The 14,089-nt window shown below is 44.2% G+C and overlaps 1 protein-coding gene across 3 annotated transcripts in view; it reads left to right on the forward strand.

The window, feature by feature from the left end:
* The window catches only part of RECK (reversion inducing cysteine rich protein with kazal motifs), a 65,398-nt gene extending 54,004 nt beyond the window's left edge, over window positions 1-11,394 (forward strand). For all 3 annotated transcript variants that reach the window (XM_019729088.2, XM_019729089.2, XM_074330706.1), the window contains 6 exons: window positions 657-828; window positions 4,536-4,728; window positions 5,970-6,180; window positions 7,891-7,964; window positions 8,767-8,922; window positions 9,801-11,394. In XM_019729088.2, the coding sequence (XP_019584647.2) occupies window positions 657-828; window positions 4,536-4,728; window positions 5,970-6,180; window positions 7,891-7,964; window positions 8,767-8,922; window positions 9,801-10,022 (1,028 nt within the window). In that variant the 3' untranslated portion in view covers window positions 10,023-11,394. The remainder of the gene's footprint in view (window positions 1-656; window positions 829-4,535; window positions 4,729-5,969; window positions 6,181-7,890; window positions 7,965-8,766; window positions 8,923-9,800) is intronic.
* Window positions 11,395-14,089: the final 2,695 nt, after the last annotated feature.

Below are 14,089 nucleotides of genomic sequence, written 5' to 3' on the forward strand. Positions count from 1 at the left end.
TTAGCTAGCAGGCACTAAGGAGATTTTACTGGCCACAAAGTGTACCACATTTCTTGGGACCCAGATTGTGACCCAGTCCAAACATGACTCAGAGAGAGACGTTCATAAAAATTCCTAAGTCTAAACCACAAAAATTTCCCAAGTTACCTTGTTCTTCCCCTTCCCTAAGAAGATGGGAAGAACCTAAGTGAGGACTTTACAACCTTCACCCTTTGTCTTGTTTTGGGTATTATTTTATTAGTCCATACTCTACTTAGCTAAAATGTAAGGTTGATGTGTTCTAGAAATCCCCCAAGCCAGACTTCAAACTTCTAAATTCTAGATTTTATACACCAGATTGGGAGACATAGTCTTTACTTTTCTTACCTATAATTTTGTTTATAGGGGTCTCTACCCCTGGCATCAGGTCTGGAGGCCCTCAATTATCTGGCAATAAATGGAACAATGAAAAGCCATTTCCAGACAAATGGCTTTTCAGAATCTTACCACTTTTAAAAACACTCAGAGATTGGAGGGGTGTTTTTTCATTTTATTAATTTACAGTTCTATTTTAACATGAGACCCCCACATGATTGTTAATGGTTTGCCTTAATGAGGAAACATGAGGGAAAGGGAATATACAAGTACACGTTGTTGAGGCTGTTTCCTCCCTTCAGGTCTGCCCTGTAACTGTGCAGATCAGTTTGTCCCCGTGTGTGGGCAGAACGGACGCACTTACCCCAGTGCTTGCATTGCTCGCTGTGTGGGGCTCCAAGACCATCAGTTTGAGTTTGGATCGTGCATCTCAAAGAATCTGTGTAACCCTAACCCCTGTCCAAAAAACCAAAGGTAAGTCAAATGGCTCCTTATCTTTTTTCACCTGAAGACGAGCCCTTACTAAGCTCGTCTGCTGTGTACCAGAGAGTGAAAATACAAAGATGGCTAAGAAGGTCTCTGCCCTGAAGAGTTTGGTGTCTGGAGGGGAAGGGCCACATACAGCTGCTTGGTAACAGGTTGTGATTAGGGAACCTGGAGGGGAGCCATTGATGCAGTCTGGGGGAGGCCTGGGCCTGGGGGAGGATGTGACTCTCCGCTGCAAACATGGCTAGGAGATTGCAGGCAAGGTTTGCAGGGGAGGTGCTGGCAAAGGCCGAGAGACCAGGAGCAAAGATCTTGGTTGCTAGAAAAAAGGAGATAGTGTGGTGTATGCTGGAGCTACAGCAGTTTTGTAAGATTGAAACAGAAAGTACGAGGCAAGGAGGAGTAGCAGATGAGATGACAGAAATGGATATATTCTTATTATTAGCTCTTTATGCCTGTTAGTAATGGGAAATTTTCTTCTACTGGTCTACCTCCATTTTAGGGATTGGACATGAGAAATCTCTGGAAAATGAAACTTCAGTATTATTTGAAATTATTTGTGTAGGGGCTCCTTTCTCTGAAGTTTCGTCATGAACTCAGGGTATAGTTGACAGAGACTTAATGATGGATTTCTGTATGTGGTGGCCACAGGGCAAGTGTCCTGCTGACTCGCTTAGGTTTCAGCCTTTTAGAACTGGCGTTTTCACCGGCCGCCCGGGAGACCCGAGCAGGACACATCCCAGTGCCACAGTCCTTTCCTTATGTAGGACTCTGTGGAAATAAGCAATTGCCTCTCCATCCTTAAAACCTCGGTGCAGTATGGAGGGAAAGGAAGATTTTCTCATGTGTTAAAAGAAATGGCAAAGAGAATTGGTCACCCATCTGCAAAGTTTATACCACGGAAACTAAACCCCAAAAGTTCCTATGGAAAGAAGACAGGGTGATGTTAAAAAGAAAAATGGGTAAAGAAATAAGCCAAAGGGATAATATGGTTGTGTTGGGAGGTAGAATAGAGGGTTGTTTTGGTGTTCACTTGTTTGTTTTCATCTATTTGCTAACCTTTCTGAATAAGGTTGTCTTACTTTTATAATAAAACATAAAATCTCAAACTGGGAAATCCTTTCTGGATATAATATAAAACCAACATAAAAGAAGAAATTGAAAAATACAGCTACATTGAAATGAAAATTTCTGCATGGTAACAGACAAATGACAAACTGGGAAGAGTATCACAGAGAAGGGGCTGATGTTCTTATACTATAAAGAGCCACTACACATCAATATGAAAAAGATCAATAACCTGATAGAAAAATAGACCAAGGACCTAAACATAGAAAAAGAAATACAAATGATTCTTGAACACTTGAAAAGATATTTTTATTAGTTAGGGTGAGTAACTCTAGCTACTGTATACAAACTCAAAAAAATTAATACATCAAGGAAAGTTCAAATATGGTCGGTCCATTTGGGTGTTGAGGAAGTGGCTTTCCACACGGTGATTCAGAGACTTAGGATCCTGCCATCTAGTGACTCTGTCGGCTCCTACAGCCTCCTCGTCGTCCTCTACATCTTCGGCATCTGGCCAGCCGATAAGAGAAGGATGGGATGGAGGTTGCTCTGAGAAGCTTCCATGCGCCAGGTTTATAAGCGGCGTGCATCTCCACCTGCAGCCATATTCCATTCTCTACAACGCAGTGACTTGGCCGCAACTGACTGCCAGGGAGATTAGGAAATGTAATCTAGATGTGTGCCCAGGAAGAAAATTAAATGAATCTGATGAGCCTCTCGCTAATCTACCACAATGCTTAACCTTCCTCATATTAAGCAAAATGGAAATTAAACTAATTGTGTATTGTACCATTTTCCATCTACCAGATTGGCAAAGATAAAAAGTTTAATAACGTGATGTAGGGAAACAAGCACTCCCATCCAAGATGGGGTTGGAGGGAGGGTTGGTACATCCTCCATGGGTGGCAATTTGGCCAAGTCTACATTAATTTTAAATGTTCATACTCTTTGAATCAGCACTTATACATGCTTATACTTACGTAAACTGTCTCTGGAAGAATAAACAGGAAATTGGGGGAGAGTTCTGTGTAGGTGACTACGTGGGGTACTGGAAGAGTGGTGTACTCAGCGTGGACGCGCTGCGCCCTTTCCCCACGCTTTGCCCTCTGCATCTCTTCCATCTGGCTGTTCCTGAGTTACAGCCTTTTATAATAAACCTGTCATCTAGTAAGAAAAATAAATAAATTGGTAATAATGTTGGCCACTGGGGAAGGGAACTCAGTGGCTGGGACACAAGAACAGGAGAGAGACTTATTTTTCATTATATATCATTTTATACTTTTTCATTTTCACCATGGGCTTGTTCAAAAAATAATTGTTAAAAAATAAAAAGTTGTATTCATTCATCACGTATGTACTGATGTACCAAGCTGCTTTCCAGACACCAGGACACAACAGTAAGCAAGACAAATTCCCTGCCTTGATCATGTTTACTTTAACTTACCCCCCAGATTCTCAACCTTTCCTGTTGAGCCTCTTATTTCTATATATTCAGATTTATAAAGTGTTTCCTTCTAAAATTACCAAATTTCTTCTGATAGTCTTGTTTCTCATCCTTTCCATGTTAATAGATAATGAAGTTCTAAATCTGGTTTCCATTACTTCTCTTCAGATGTCTTATATTTCCATAAAACCATGACTACATGCGTTCTAAGCTTAAAGCCCATGAGAAAAGGCAACCATCCACAGTACAAGTGATGGTGATAGCGGTCATTTCAGTGCAGGAGGCTCGTCCCTAAAAAGAGTGGAAGCAGTTTCCTTTGAAATTAAAACAATGCTAGCTGCTATATTCTTCTTTTATTTTCCAGACTAATATTTGTAGATCCTGTTATTTCAAAGACCCAGTGAAATCCAAACATTTTAATAGGTCTTGTCTTCCTATAGAAAGTTGTAAGTATCGTTTATAGAAATGAGAGAAACAGAAAAGTCTAAAGAGGGAAAAAGCCACCCTCCCGAACCCCTCTGAAGAAGTTCAGAAACTGAGAATGAAGCAAGGTTCAGATATTATGAGGAAAACCCAGCTGCCTGGCGTGGCATTCTCTGGGTGATTCGCAACCAGCCACCAGCATTGGTCCTCAGCCTTGTAAGCACAGACACCTGAATTTTTCAGCACATATTGTGAAGCCTTCTCTTAAGAAAGACTCACATTAGCCAAGCTGAAAATTAAAACCCTGAAAATGCTTCGTTTATTATTGACTACAAGGCCTCCAGCATCAGACCCTCACCCACTCGATGGCCTCATATCACTGCTACCCCATGCATCCTATGCTCCTGCCCTTGGGGTCACCTGCCCTCCCCCAGCAGCATGGAGTCTCGAGCATCACACCTTTGCCATGCTGCCCCCTCAGCCTAGCAGGCCGGTGTAGCCCTCCTCCTCCAGGTTCCAGCCAGGACACCACCTCCTCCAGTGCTTTCTCCAGGCTCCTCAGGCATTTTGTGTGTAATTTTCTACTTGATAGCCTACTTTATGTGCATGCTTGACTCTCCAGCTCTCCATAAGCTCTTGGGGACAGAGACTATTCCCAATTTTTCTCTGGCTTTCTCCTCAACCTCCTGTGCCTCGTCAGTGCTTTGCCAGCCCCACCATAGTCCCTCCCGACTCATGGTGCCACATTTGTGTTTTTCAGATGCATACCCAAACCTCAAGTCTGCCTGACAACTTTTGATAAATTTGGATGCAGCCAATACGAGTGTTTGCCAAGACAGCTCACCTGTGATCAGGTCCGTGATCCTGTTTGTGACACAAACCACGTGGAGCACAACAATCTCTGCACTTTGTACCAGAGAGGGAAAAGCCTCTTATACAAAGGCCCTTGCCAGGTACAGTTGTTTAGCTGACAAACCCAAGTACAGGGAGCATAAAACTGGTGTATGGTCTTTTACAGATGAATCAGCAGTAAAACCACTTGAGGGTCTTGTGTGAATCCTGTCAAATCTAGAGAACTTAGCCGTCCACTAAAAATGAACCATTCTAAGACTAGCTTTTTCTCCTAACTCTGGAGGACTTGCTCGCTAGTATGTGTACATTTGCACATCTAGTGTGCAAGCAAGAAAAGAGAGTGGCTTCCTACACCCACTCCTAAGAGAAGACTTTCAAGTTTCATACTGCTGGCATGAACCAGCACTATTTCCATTTCCCACAGTTCTGTGGGCCTTCACTAGGAAACAAATCAGGAAGAAAGCGAGTTAAAACAGCCAAGAAAAGAGTTTTTTCTCCCCACTCTTCCCAATGAAGTCCGTATCGGAGTACTGAAAAGTAATCGAAAATTTCTCTACAACAGTGTCTTTTTAACATCAGTTTATCTTTAGATCTTTTAAGGTTGTGCAATCTGTAATCTTGTTAAAAAAGTAACCTCAGTGACACCCGCACTGAGGCTTCCCACATGCACCACTGATCTGTGTGCTTCCCCCTCCCCTGGGGGAATCCCATCTTTGAGCCCAGCACCCCCTGCCCACAACTAGCTAACATCTGACATGACCTTCTTATTTCCTGGCTTTTATTGTCCGAAAAATCCCTTCTTCAGCTTGTTTCTCTAGGCTTGTTCTCTCTCAGAGCTTATGTTCAATTGCATTGATATCTGCTGTTGTAAATTCCCAGTCTTCTCTTCCTAGCTACAATTTTTCTCTCACATATTCCTAACCTACCCAATAGATCTAGAGTCTGCCTGCCCCACCAATCTCTCCACTTTTCCTTTTCCTTATCCCTTACCCAGTGTGAAGTGATAAAGCCTCCATATCTGCATGAAGATTGATCTTGTTTTCTTCAAACGGGCACTTCTGGAATAATAGAAGTCTGAGGGAGGAGGGATTTACTCTCATATGGATTCACATGGAGTGAGCATCCAAGTCCCAGAAAGGCTGAGAAAAGTCTCTTCTGTTCATCTTGGGACAGCCCTCTTGCCCCCACCACCATGTTTAGCTCACCTTAGGAGCTTAATTAAGAGGGTCCTCAGAATTGAGACTTTTTTTCCTTGCTGAAAATAGGGAGCCCTACTGTGTACTCTTGGTTAGCAAAAGCGCACCATAGAGGTTTCCAGGCTAAGTGATTTATTTGCCCTCAGCCCTTCTGCAGAACCACAGAGCCCATCTGCGGGCATAACGGGGAGACCTACGGTAGCGTGTGCGCTGCCTACTCAGATCGTGTGGCCGTCGATTACTACGGGCCCTGCCAGGCCGTCGGGGTCCTCTCGGAGTACAGTTCTGTCGTGGAGTGTGCTGCTGTGAAGTGCCCTTCACTCGCCACCACTGAGTGCAAACCCATCATCCCACCCGGTAGGCTGGCAATATTTTGGGTGGGGCAGGGGTGGGATTGGGAAGACTTGCTTCTCTACCTCCAGAGAGTGAGTCAGTCACTGAGGAAAAGAGAGCTGACCAGTTTATTTAAATTTTTCAAAAAGTCTTAACCTGGGCCAGCCCGGTGGCTCAGGCGGTTAGAGCTCCGTGCTCCTAACTCCGAAGGCTGCCGGTTCGATTCCCATATGGGCCAGTGGGCTCTCAACCACAAGGTTGCCAGTTCAATTCCTCGAGTCCCGCAAGGGATGGTGGGCTCTGCCCTCTGCAACTAAAATTGAACACGGCACCTTGAGCTGAGCTGCCGCTGAGCTCCCGGATGGCTCAGTTGGTTGGAGCCTGTCCTCTCAACCACAAGGTTGTCGGTTCGACTCCCGCAAGGGATGGTGGGCTGTGCCCCCTGCAACTAGCAACAGCAACTGGACCTGGAGCTGAGCTGCGCCCTCCACAACTAAGACTGAAAGAACAACAACTTGAAGCTGAACAGAACCCTCCACAACTAAGATTCAAAGGACAACAATTTGACCATTGTACCCCAATAAAGTCCTGTTCCCCTTCCCCAGTAAAATCTTTAAAAAAAAAAAAAAAAAAAAAGTATTAACCTGAGCTGATTAGATGCATTACTCTGGATCAACCTTAAAAAACGGTGGATTACCTTAGCTATCATCTGGTCCAGCAGTTTTTAAACAATATGGCAGACTTTTTCCAAGCAAAATCTTACCCCAAACACCAATATGTAAACAGATAAAGCACTATTTAATTACTAAAATTATGGTTATTAGTTCAAATGCATAATGTTTACTTTAAAAAGTATGTGTCATCATAAAGTTAATGAATAAAGAATTAATAATTAATGAAATAATTGAAGTCATTTTGATGAACATAACATTTGAAATTGAGAGAAACAGAAGATAGTTGTCTTAGACTGGACTTAGCATCCAATTGTTTTAGTTGCATAAAATCAAGAAAGTCTTCTTCCATACAGACTGTTATAAGCAGTAACAGTTTTTCAGAACAGCTTACCTTACAGTCTCATGCTGTTCAGTTAAACAGAGGTGGCAGAGGAGACCTTACCCCTAGTCTGCACAGAACAGACCAGTCTGGAGTCTGACAAGTTCATTCTTCCATCTATGAATTCATCAAATGTTTATTGAGTTTCCACTGTCTGCCAGATACTCTTAGGCACTGGGGACACAGCAGTGAGCAAAACAAAGCCTCTTATCTCCTGGAGACCGTGTTCTGATATTTTGTTGTGTGGTGTTTTTTTTTAACAGTTTAAAATAATTTAAAAAAATTAAACACTCAATGGAATCCCTGAAACACCTACTCGTTTGTTTTGTAGGCAGAGATCAAAGGCCCAGGGACCACGTGCCCAGGGTCATACAGTGAGTGTTGAGGCAGGGCAGGGGCTAGGCACCATGTCTCTTGAAAGGCCAGCTCTCTCTGTGTTGTCTTACACGGTGCTGCCTCACCCTGAGAAGTGATAGAGGAAGAAAGCAGGGAGGGAAGAAGGATTTGGTAAATGTATAAATTGTAAGATCCAGGTTGATCAGGATACATATGTAGAGTGCAGGAAGGCCCCCTATAATTGTCCTAGAACAAAATGAAGGGTCAGTAATATCGCCAACTATTTTGTGTTCTCTTTGTTTCTAATTCTAATTCTAAACACATGAAATGGTTTCTGTTATACAGGTGCTTGTTGCCCATTATGTGCTGGGATGTTAAGAGTTTTATTTGACAAAGAAAAACTGGACACTATTGCTAAGGTAAATTGCTTCATATGCCAGGTGCTGTTGAAACCTTATTGATAAACTTCTCAGTAATTCGACATAGTAGAATGTGCTGTCCCATTTATAGATGAAGAAGCTGATGTGCAGAGAAGCAACTTGCCCAAAGCTCGTAGTGGTACAGCTCGTAGTAGTCGTGGTGGTAGTAATAGAGCAGGTTTGAATGCAGGCTGCCTGGCTCCCGCTCCTGTGCTCCTTTCCCCCACACCCTGGCTGTGTGGTGACCTTGCTCTCTACATCACAGTCTGGCCTGTTCTTAGAAAAGCTCCCCTCCTGGCACAGTAAGCAGAGTTAGGGCTAGAAGGCAACACCAGGCAGCCAGCGACTGGTGGATGCCCAGAGGGTGGCAGGGCCGCCTGCCCTCGGGTCCGCATTGCTCCAGGGACTGCTTCCAGAGCCAGCCACCATCCTGCGAGAGTTTTGCCCCTTTCCTTTTTCTGTTCCATAGCTTTTGCTGCTCACTATTGTGGAGACAAGGGCTCCTGACATGTAGCAGCCAATACTTGCCACTATCTTGAAAAATTACCCCCATTTTTATTAAAACACCTGTATTTTTATAGGAAGACTTTAATTATTTCCCTGTGGTCTCCATCTCAGAACAGTCACTTTTTAAAAAAGCTCTTCTGGTGAGTGTGTTTACTTGGCTACAAAGTTCCACGTCAGGCAAAACCCCATTGAAATGGACTTTGTGGAGCTTCAGAATTCAGCTGGCAGGGCCGCCTGGGCAGGGTAGCAAGGCAGCCCGGACAGGAATAAAGAATTCTGTTTTTTCTCTTTCTAGGTAACAAACAAAAAGCCAATAACAGTTCTGGAAATACTTCAGAAAATCCGCACACATGTGTCTGTCCCGCAGTGCGATGTGTTTGGATATTTCAGTATCGAATCAGAAATTGTGATCCTGATCGTTCCTGTTGATCATTATCCGAAAGCTTTGCAGGTGGGGTTCCACACACATTGTGCAGCCACCTGTCACTTTGAAGTTGGCGGGCCTGGGAGGGGGTGGGCCCAAACCAGGATGGGTTAGGGTCGGGTGGTGGGGGAATAGAGGCCTTGCGGTCGGGCAGGAGGGAGAAAAGCAGGCAGTCTCCGAGGCTCAGCGCTGCACCAGGTGAGCACTTTCCAAGGTGGCCGAGGCCTGCTACACATTTGACAGCAGAATGCTAAGGAGTGGGGGACGGAGAGGTTGAGAGCTGTGACTCAGAAGTATGCAGAGATGAGCTATCTGCTCATCATACAGACAGGCAGCTGAGGCCCAGCGGCAAGGCCGTGACACAGGTCAGGAGTGACAAAGCAGAAGAGACTCCTGACCCTTGAGGGCTGTGCTCCCACTGGGGAGGAGGAGCCCGCTGGAGCCGGCCTTGTGGGCCCTAGTTTTTTCCCTCAATAATCTCACTGTGAACCTCATTCATGTAGGTCCAAGTTTCAGCATCAAAATAGTAAGGGCTCAAGTGAAGGGGATGAATACAAGCGGCCTATCAACTGCCATCATTAGAAAGCTCATGAAGTCGCATTGCTTTCCTCCTGATGTGTAAATAGGCATTGAAAGTCCGTTCCATGTCTAACATGATTACGTCTAAGTGTGGGTAAGCGATGAAAGGATTGTGAGAAAAGAGAGGGCAGTGGCATTGTGGATCATTTCTTTTCCGATTTGATTTCCACTGGTGCTGTTATTATGCACTAAATTAAGACTATAATTAAATGTTACTTTGGCTGAGAAAAGGACAACACTTTGTTGGGACATATGTGAAATTTGACTTGACATTTTCACAGGTTCTGTGGTTTTATATTAAAAAGAATCTGATTTTCTTGTCCCAGATTGAGGCCTGCAATAAAGAAGCAGAGAAGATCGAATCCCTTATCAACTCCGACAGCCCTACTCTGGCGTCCCATGTCCCTCTCTCTGCTCTCATAATTTCCCAGGTACAGGTCTCCAGCAGCGTGCCATCGGCCGGCATCGGGGCCAGACCTCCCTGCCACTCTTGCCTCTTCCTCCTCAGCCTGGGCCTCGCCTCGCTCATGGTCTGGACACATAACTGACTGCCCAGGAAAAATGCAAAATGTTCCTCAATCGACTTTTTCTACCTTGTGAAAGACATACAGGACTGCTGGTTTGTAGTTGAATTGTGGCCAAATACAAGCACTTGTCATCTCTGCTCACCACACAGTATTGTTTTTAATCCGCTAATATTAGTAGGATTTTTATTTTGTTTTTACAAATGTTAAAATATAGTCTTCCAAATACTAATGAAAAGAGGATATTTCTTTCCGGTGGATTACTGCTTTACAAGTTACATTTTGCTCATCAGATGGGTCCCCCTTTAAGACATATTCAATGTCACCGATAAGTGAGATTTTATCGGTCACTTTTTAGAAAGATAACTCACTTTACCATGGGCTTTGTATCACAGAAACTTCATTTCAGAGTTCCTATAAGTATTAAGAGGCCCCTGGTGTGTGTGTTTACAGATAATCACTCTGTCTAGAAGCTGGGGGTCGTAGTGCAGAGCCACTGGCATTAGAGTATGAAGTAGAGATTGGAATTATCACGTGGATCATCAGAAACATTTAACTTACAGAAATTTAATTCAGGAACCCATCCATTGTGGTAAGCAAAAGCAAGCTAACTAAATGGCACTCTGATATACTGTAAATGACAGTCTCGTTGGTTATGAACGTGTGTCTGTGACTTTTGTGAAAGGGAGAAATTATATCGAATCAAAGCATCGTGCATTGTGCATCTTTATATTAACCAGATATATATTTTTTTCGGTATTCATCCGAGTTAAATTTAGAGTTTTTAAACATCAATCTTTAAACCAATTGCTGCTACTTATATAATTGCCAAAAAATGAAATAATTAGTAGTTCATGTAAATAATACATGATTTTTCTATTTTATTATGAAGGTGAATAGCCATATTTGTAAAGTGACAATCATGTGTGTTAACCCAATACTTTCCGTTCATGAAGACACATTTGCTTTTTGTGACATGCACAGTGTAGATAAGTGTTCTGTCTGACTTTTTGATATAGAATTATAAAGAGTTATGGTTTATATATTTAAAAATGTCAATCTAAGTATTAAAATGTTTGCATGTTGTCTAAGAAATTGAATACTTTGAATGTGTTTCACAGTTTGAAATAAGCTATTCAGTGTAATACTTCTTATTTGTATGCACCTAAACTTAGATTTTACATGAAGTATTTTTTTCAGTATTATATGTACCCTCTGAAATATATAAGAATATGCTCATTATACCAAAATGTTGTTTAAAAGTGGGCACTTAATCTTTCAGAATTCCTCAATGCTGATGTAGCATGTTTGTTGCAATTGCTTTTTTTATATAAATGTCTTTAATGCAATATACTGGAAAGCTTTTCTATTTTAATAAAAATAATTTTTATATGGTTATGTGTACTTCCAGGCAATGTAGACATTTAAAATGAAACCACTGGTCACTCTTGGGTGAGCTGTGTCCTTCATTCTGGATTAAGAAGTTATGGGAGTGTTATTATTCCAAGCCAGGGGCCCTGGGAAAGTGGGGCAGTTGGAACAGAACTGGTCAGACCAGACCCAGGCATGACCAGAGGGCAGGCAATAGCAGAACGTCAAGTACGAAGACCCCAGCTTTAGGCCTTCAGGACCGAGAAAGCTTCAAGCCCTCCAAGACTGAGGAACCCTGCGTTGGGCGTGATATTCCAGCTCCAGAGTACCTCCTGGGCGCTGAGAACTTAGGACTATGGAGACGGGCCTGTTGATCGGGGCCTGAGAGGTTCTGTCACTCAGCTGAGGCTAAGGCCCCAAAACCTCCATGGATGACAACAGCAGAGGCTCACATCTGGTTCCCACCACATGTCCACTGTGGGTCAGCTGCACTTCTCTACATCATCTTCATTCTAAGCTCCATTCCATGTCCTCGCAAAAGGGATGAAAGAGACACAGAGAACCACAACTGGCCCTGAGGTCTTTGCTCAAAAGTGTCACTGTCATTTCTGCCTACGCCCAAGCAAATCACATGGCCACCCCTGAGTTTGAAAGGTAGGGATGTATAATCTGGGGTGTGTGTGGTGTGGAGGGGAGAAGGTGGCAGGAAAAGAGCTGGGGGAGGGACCATGGGTATTTTGAACAATATGTAATACAGCCTACCACAGAGGTTCTTTCTCAGGATAGGAAAACAGCCAGGGCTGACTGAATTTTTCATTAGAAAAGCAGTAGAAATTTCATGGTCTGGGAAGGAAAGAAGAGAAATGAGAGAGATGCTTGGGTTTCGAGCAGAGGGTATATCGAGGGGGATAAAAATCTAAAGGTTGTCCTGCTCTGAGGACACAATCATGAGAACTCCAAAGACGGTTATGGGCAAAACGCCCAGGTCAGGTCAGGTCAAGGAAATCATGCTCCTCACTTGCCAGCGACTGTGGTGAGCACACCAGGCTGCCATGTGGACGATTGTGGGTGGCTTCCCAGCGTCAGAGCAGAATGTGGCCCCTGCTGCATGGCTCCCCAGCATTCTGCCCAAGGCCAAGTGAGTCAGCCTGGGAGAGGTCTTGAATCAAGATCCTGTGGGAGACGACTGGGGCTATGGGTTAGGGCAGGAGGGAGAAGCGAGGTTTCCATGCCCCTATAGTTTTTCCAGGGCCTGGAAATCCAGGAGACAGCAGTTCTGCAGGAGGAGGACAATTTAGAAGGTAAGGTAAGTGCATGAAAAGTGGGCTTCAGAGAAAGAGTCAGAAGGCCCCTACGATCATGGTTCATGAAACCAAGAAACTGGAAAACATGAAATAGCTCCCTGTCCAGTCCACAGACAGTTATTGGGCAGGAATAGTCCCCAAGATGGTCATAGGCCTGGCGTGGGTCACATACCCACATCTGTGACAGAGAAGGAAAGTTAGGGAGCTTCAGCCCCACCTAAACCAGGTAGAATGGATTTCTTACAGGAAATAACTCCGTTCCTAGAAGAAGCCTTCTGTCAGATGTATCCTCGAGGGAATGCACATCTCAAGCCAATTCAGCCTGTGCACCTAGCAGTGTCCCACCCTCAGGCTGGGCACATACCCAGAGGTATTGTACTCATCAACCCCCAGAGCCCTGTAACAACCAATGGAGTGCCTTATGTAACTGACCTATTAAAAGGGGGAATTTTTCAAGTTGACTGATAATAACTGTTATACCCAGAGCAACAGAGACGAGACTGTGATGAGTGCAGAAAATTTAAATCAGTACAAAAAGAAGCAGGCCAACTTTTGGAAGACCGTTTCCCTCCTGGATGCCTTGCTCCAGAGCCAGCTCTACCGGTGAGCTTCCCAAGGGCTCCAGGACAGAGGACCCAGCCTTAAGACTCGATTGTCACAGATGGTCTTTCCTAAGTCATTTTTCTGTCGACCAGGGACAGCAATGCATGTCATTTATGCCACCAAATCCTCATTGTGTGTCCATGGTAAAGCGACCACAGCTCTGTCCTCATGGTCTCCTGGAGGCTGTCTCAGCTCCAAGCTGAGCTTCAAGCACAGTGTTCTAAGCAAGCAAAGGGACGAGAGCCATACTGCCTTCTTTTGCAGCCAGTGCCTCTTAGGAGTAAGAAAAGTGTTTCTCAGAAATCCCCTTACCAGCCATCCCTTTCACCTCCTTGGCCAGAACCAGGTTGTATTCCCACCGCTGACCAATTACTGGCCAAGGGGAGCAGGCTGGCCGTAGCTGGCTAGTCCGGCACTGCACACACTGCTGCCCAAACCAAGTCAAGGTTCAGGAGGGCAAGTAAGAATGCTGAGGCCACCAACAGCACCTGCCATAAGAAAAAAACAGGTTTATTGCAGTCTCAGCTTGTTAGAGTAGAAATATGAAAACAGTTGTATTCTTCTATTAAATGCCCCCAGCTGTGCTAGATGGACCCTGTTTCCAGCTAGGTAGTGGAACCCCAGAGCCACATCTTTGGTTCCATAACTTTAGTACTTACCTCCAGTTACTTAAATAGCCTCATCTCATTTCATTTCTCAGGCCTCTTTCCTGGTTATTTTAAAATTTCAATTCCATATCCAACGCAAAGGCCTCCTGTGCCCCCTCCAGCTGAGGCTAGATGAGTGACTAGTAGCTGAGAGTGGACAGGGATG

This window comes from Rhinolophus sinicus, linkage group LG04, assembly GCF_036562045.2.
Source record: "Rhinolophus sinicus isolate RSC01 linkage group LG04, ASM3656204v1, whole genome shotgun sequence".
Classification (NCBI taxonomy): Eukaryota; Metazoa; Chordata; class Mammalia; order Chiroptera; family Rhinolophidae; genus Rhinolophus; species Rhinolophus sinicus.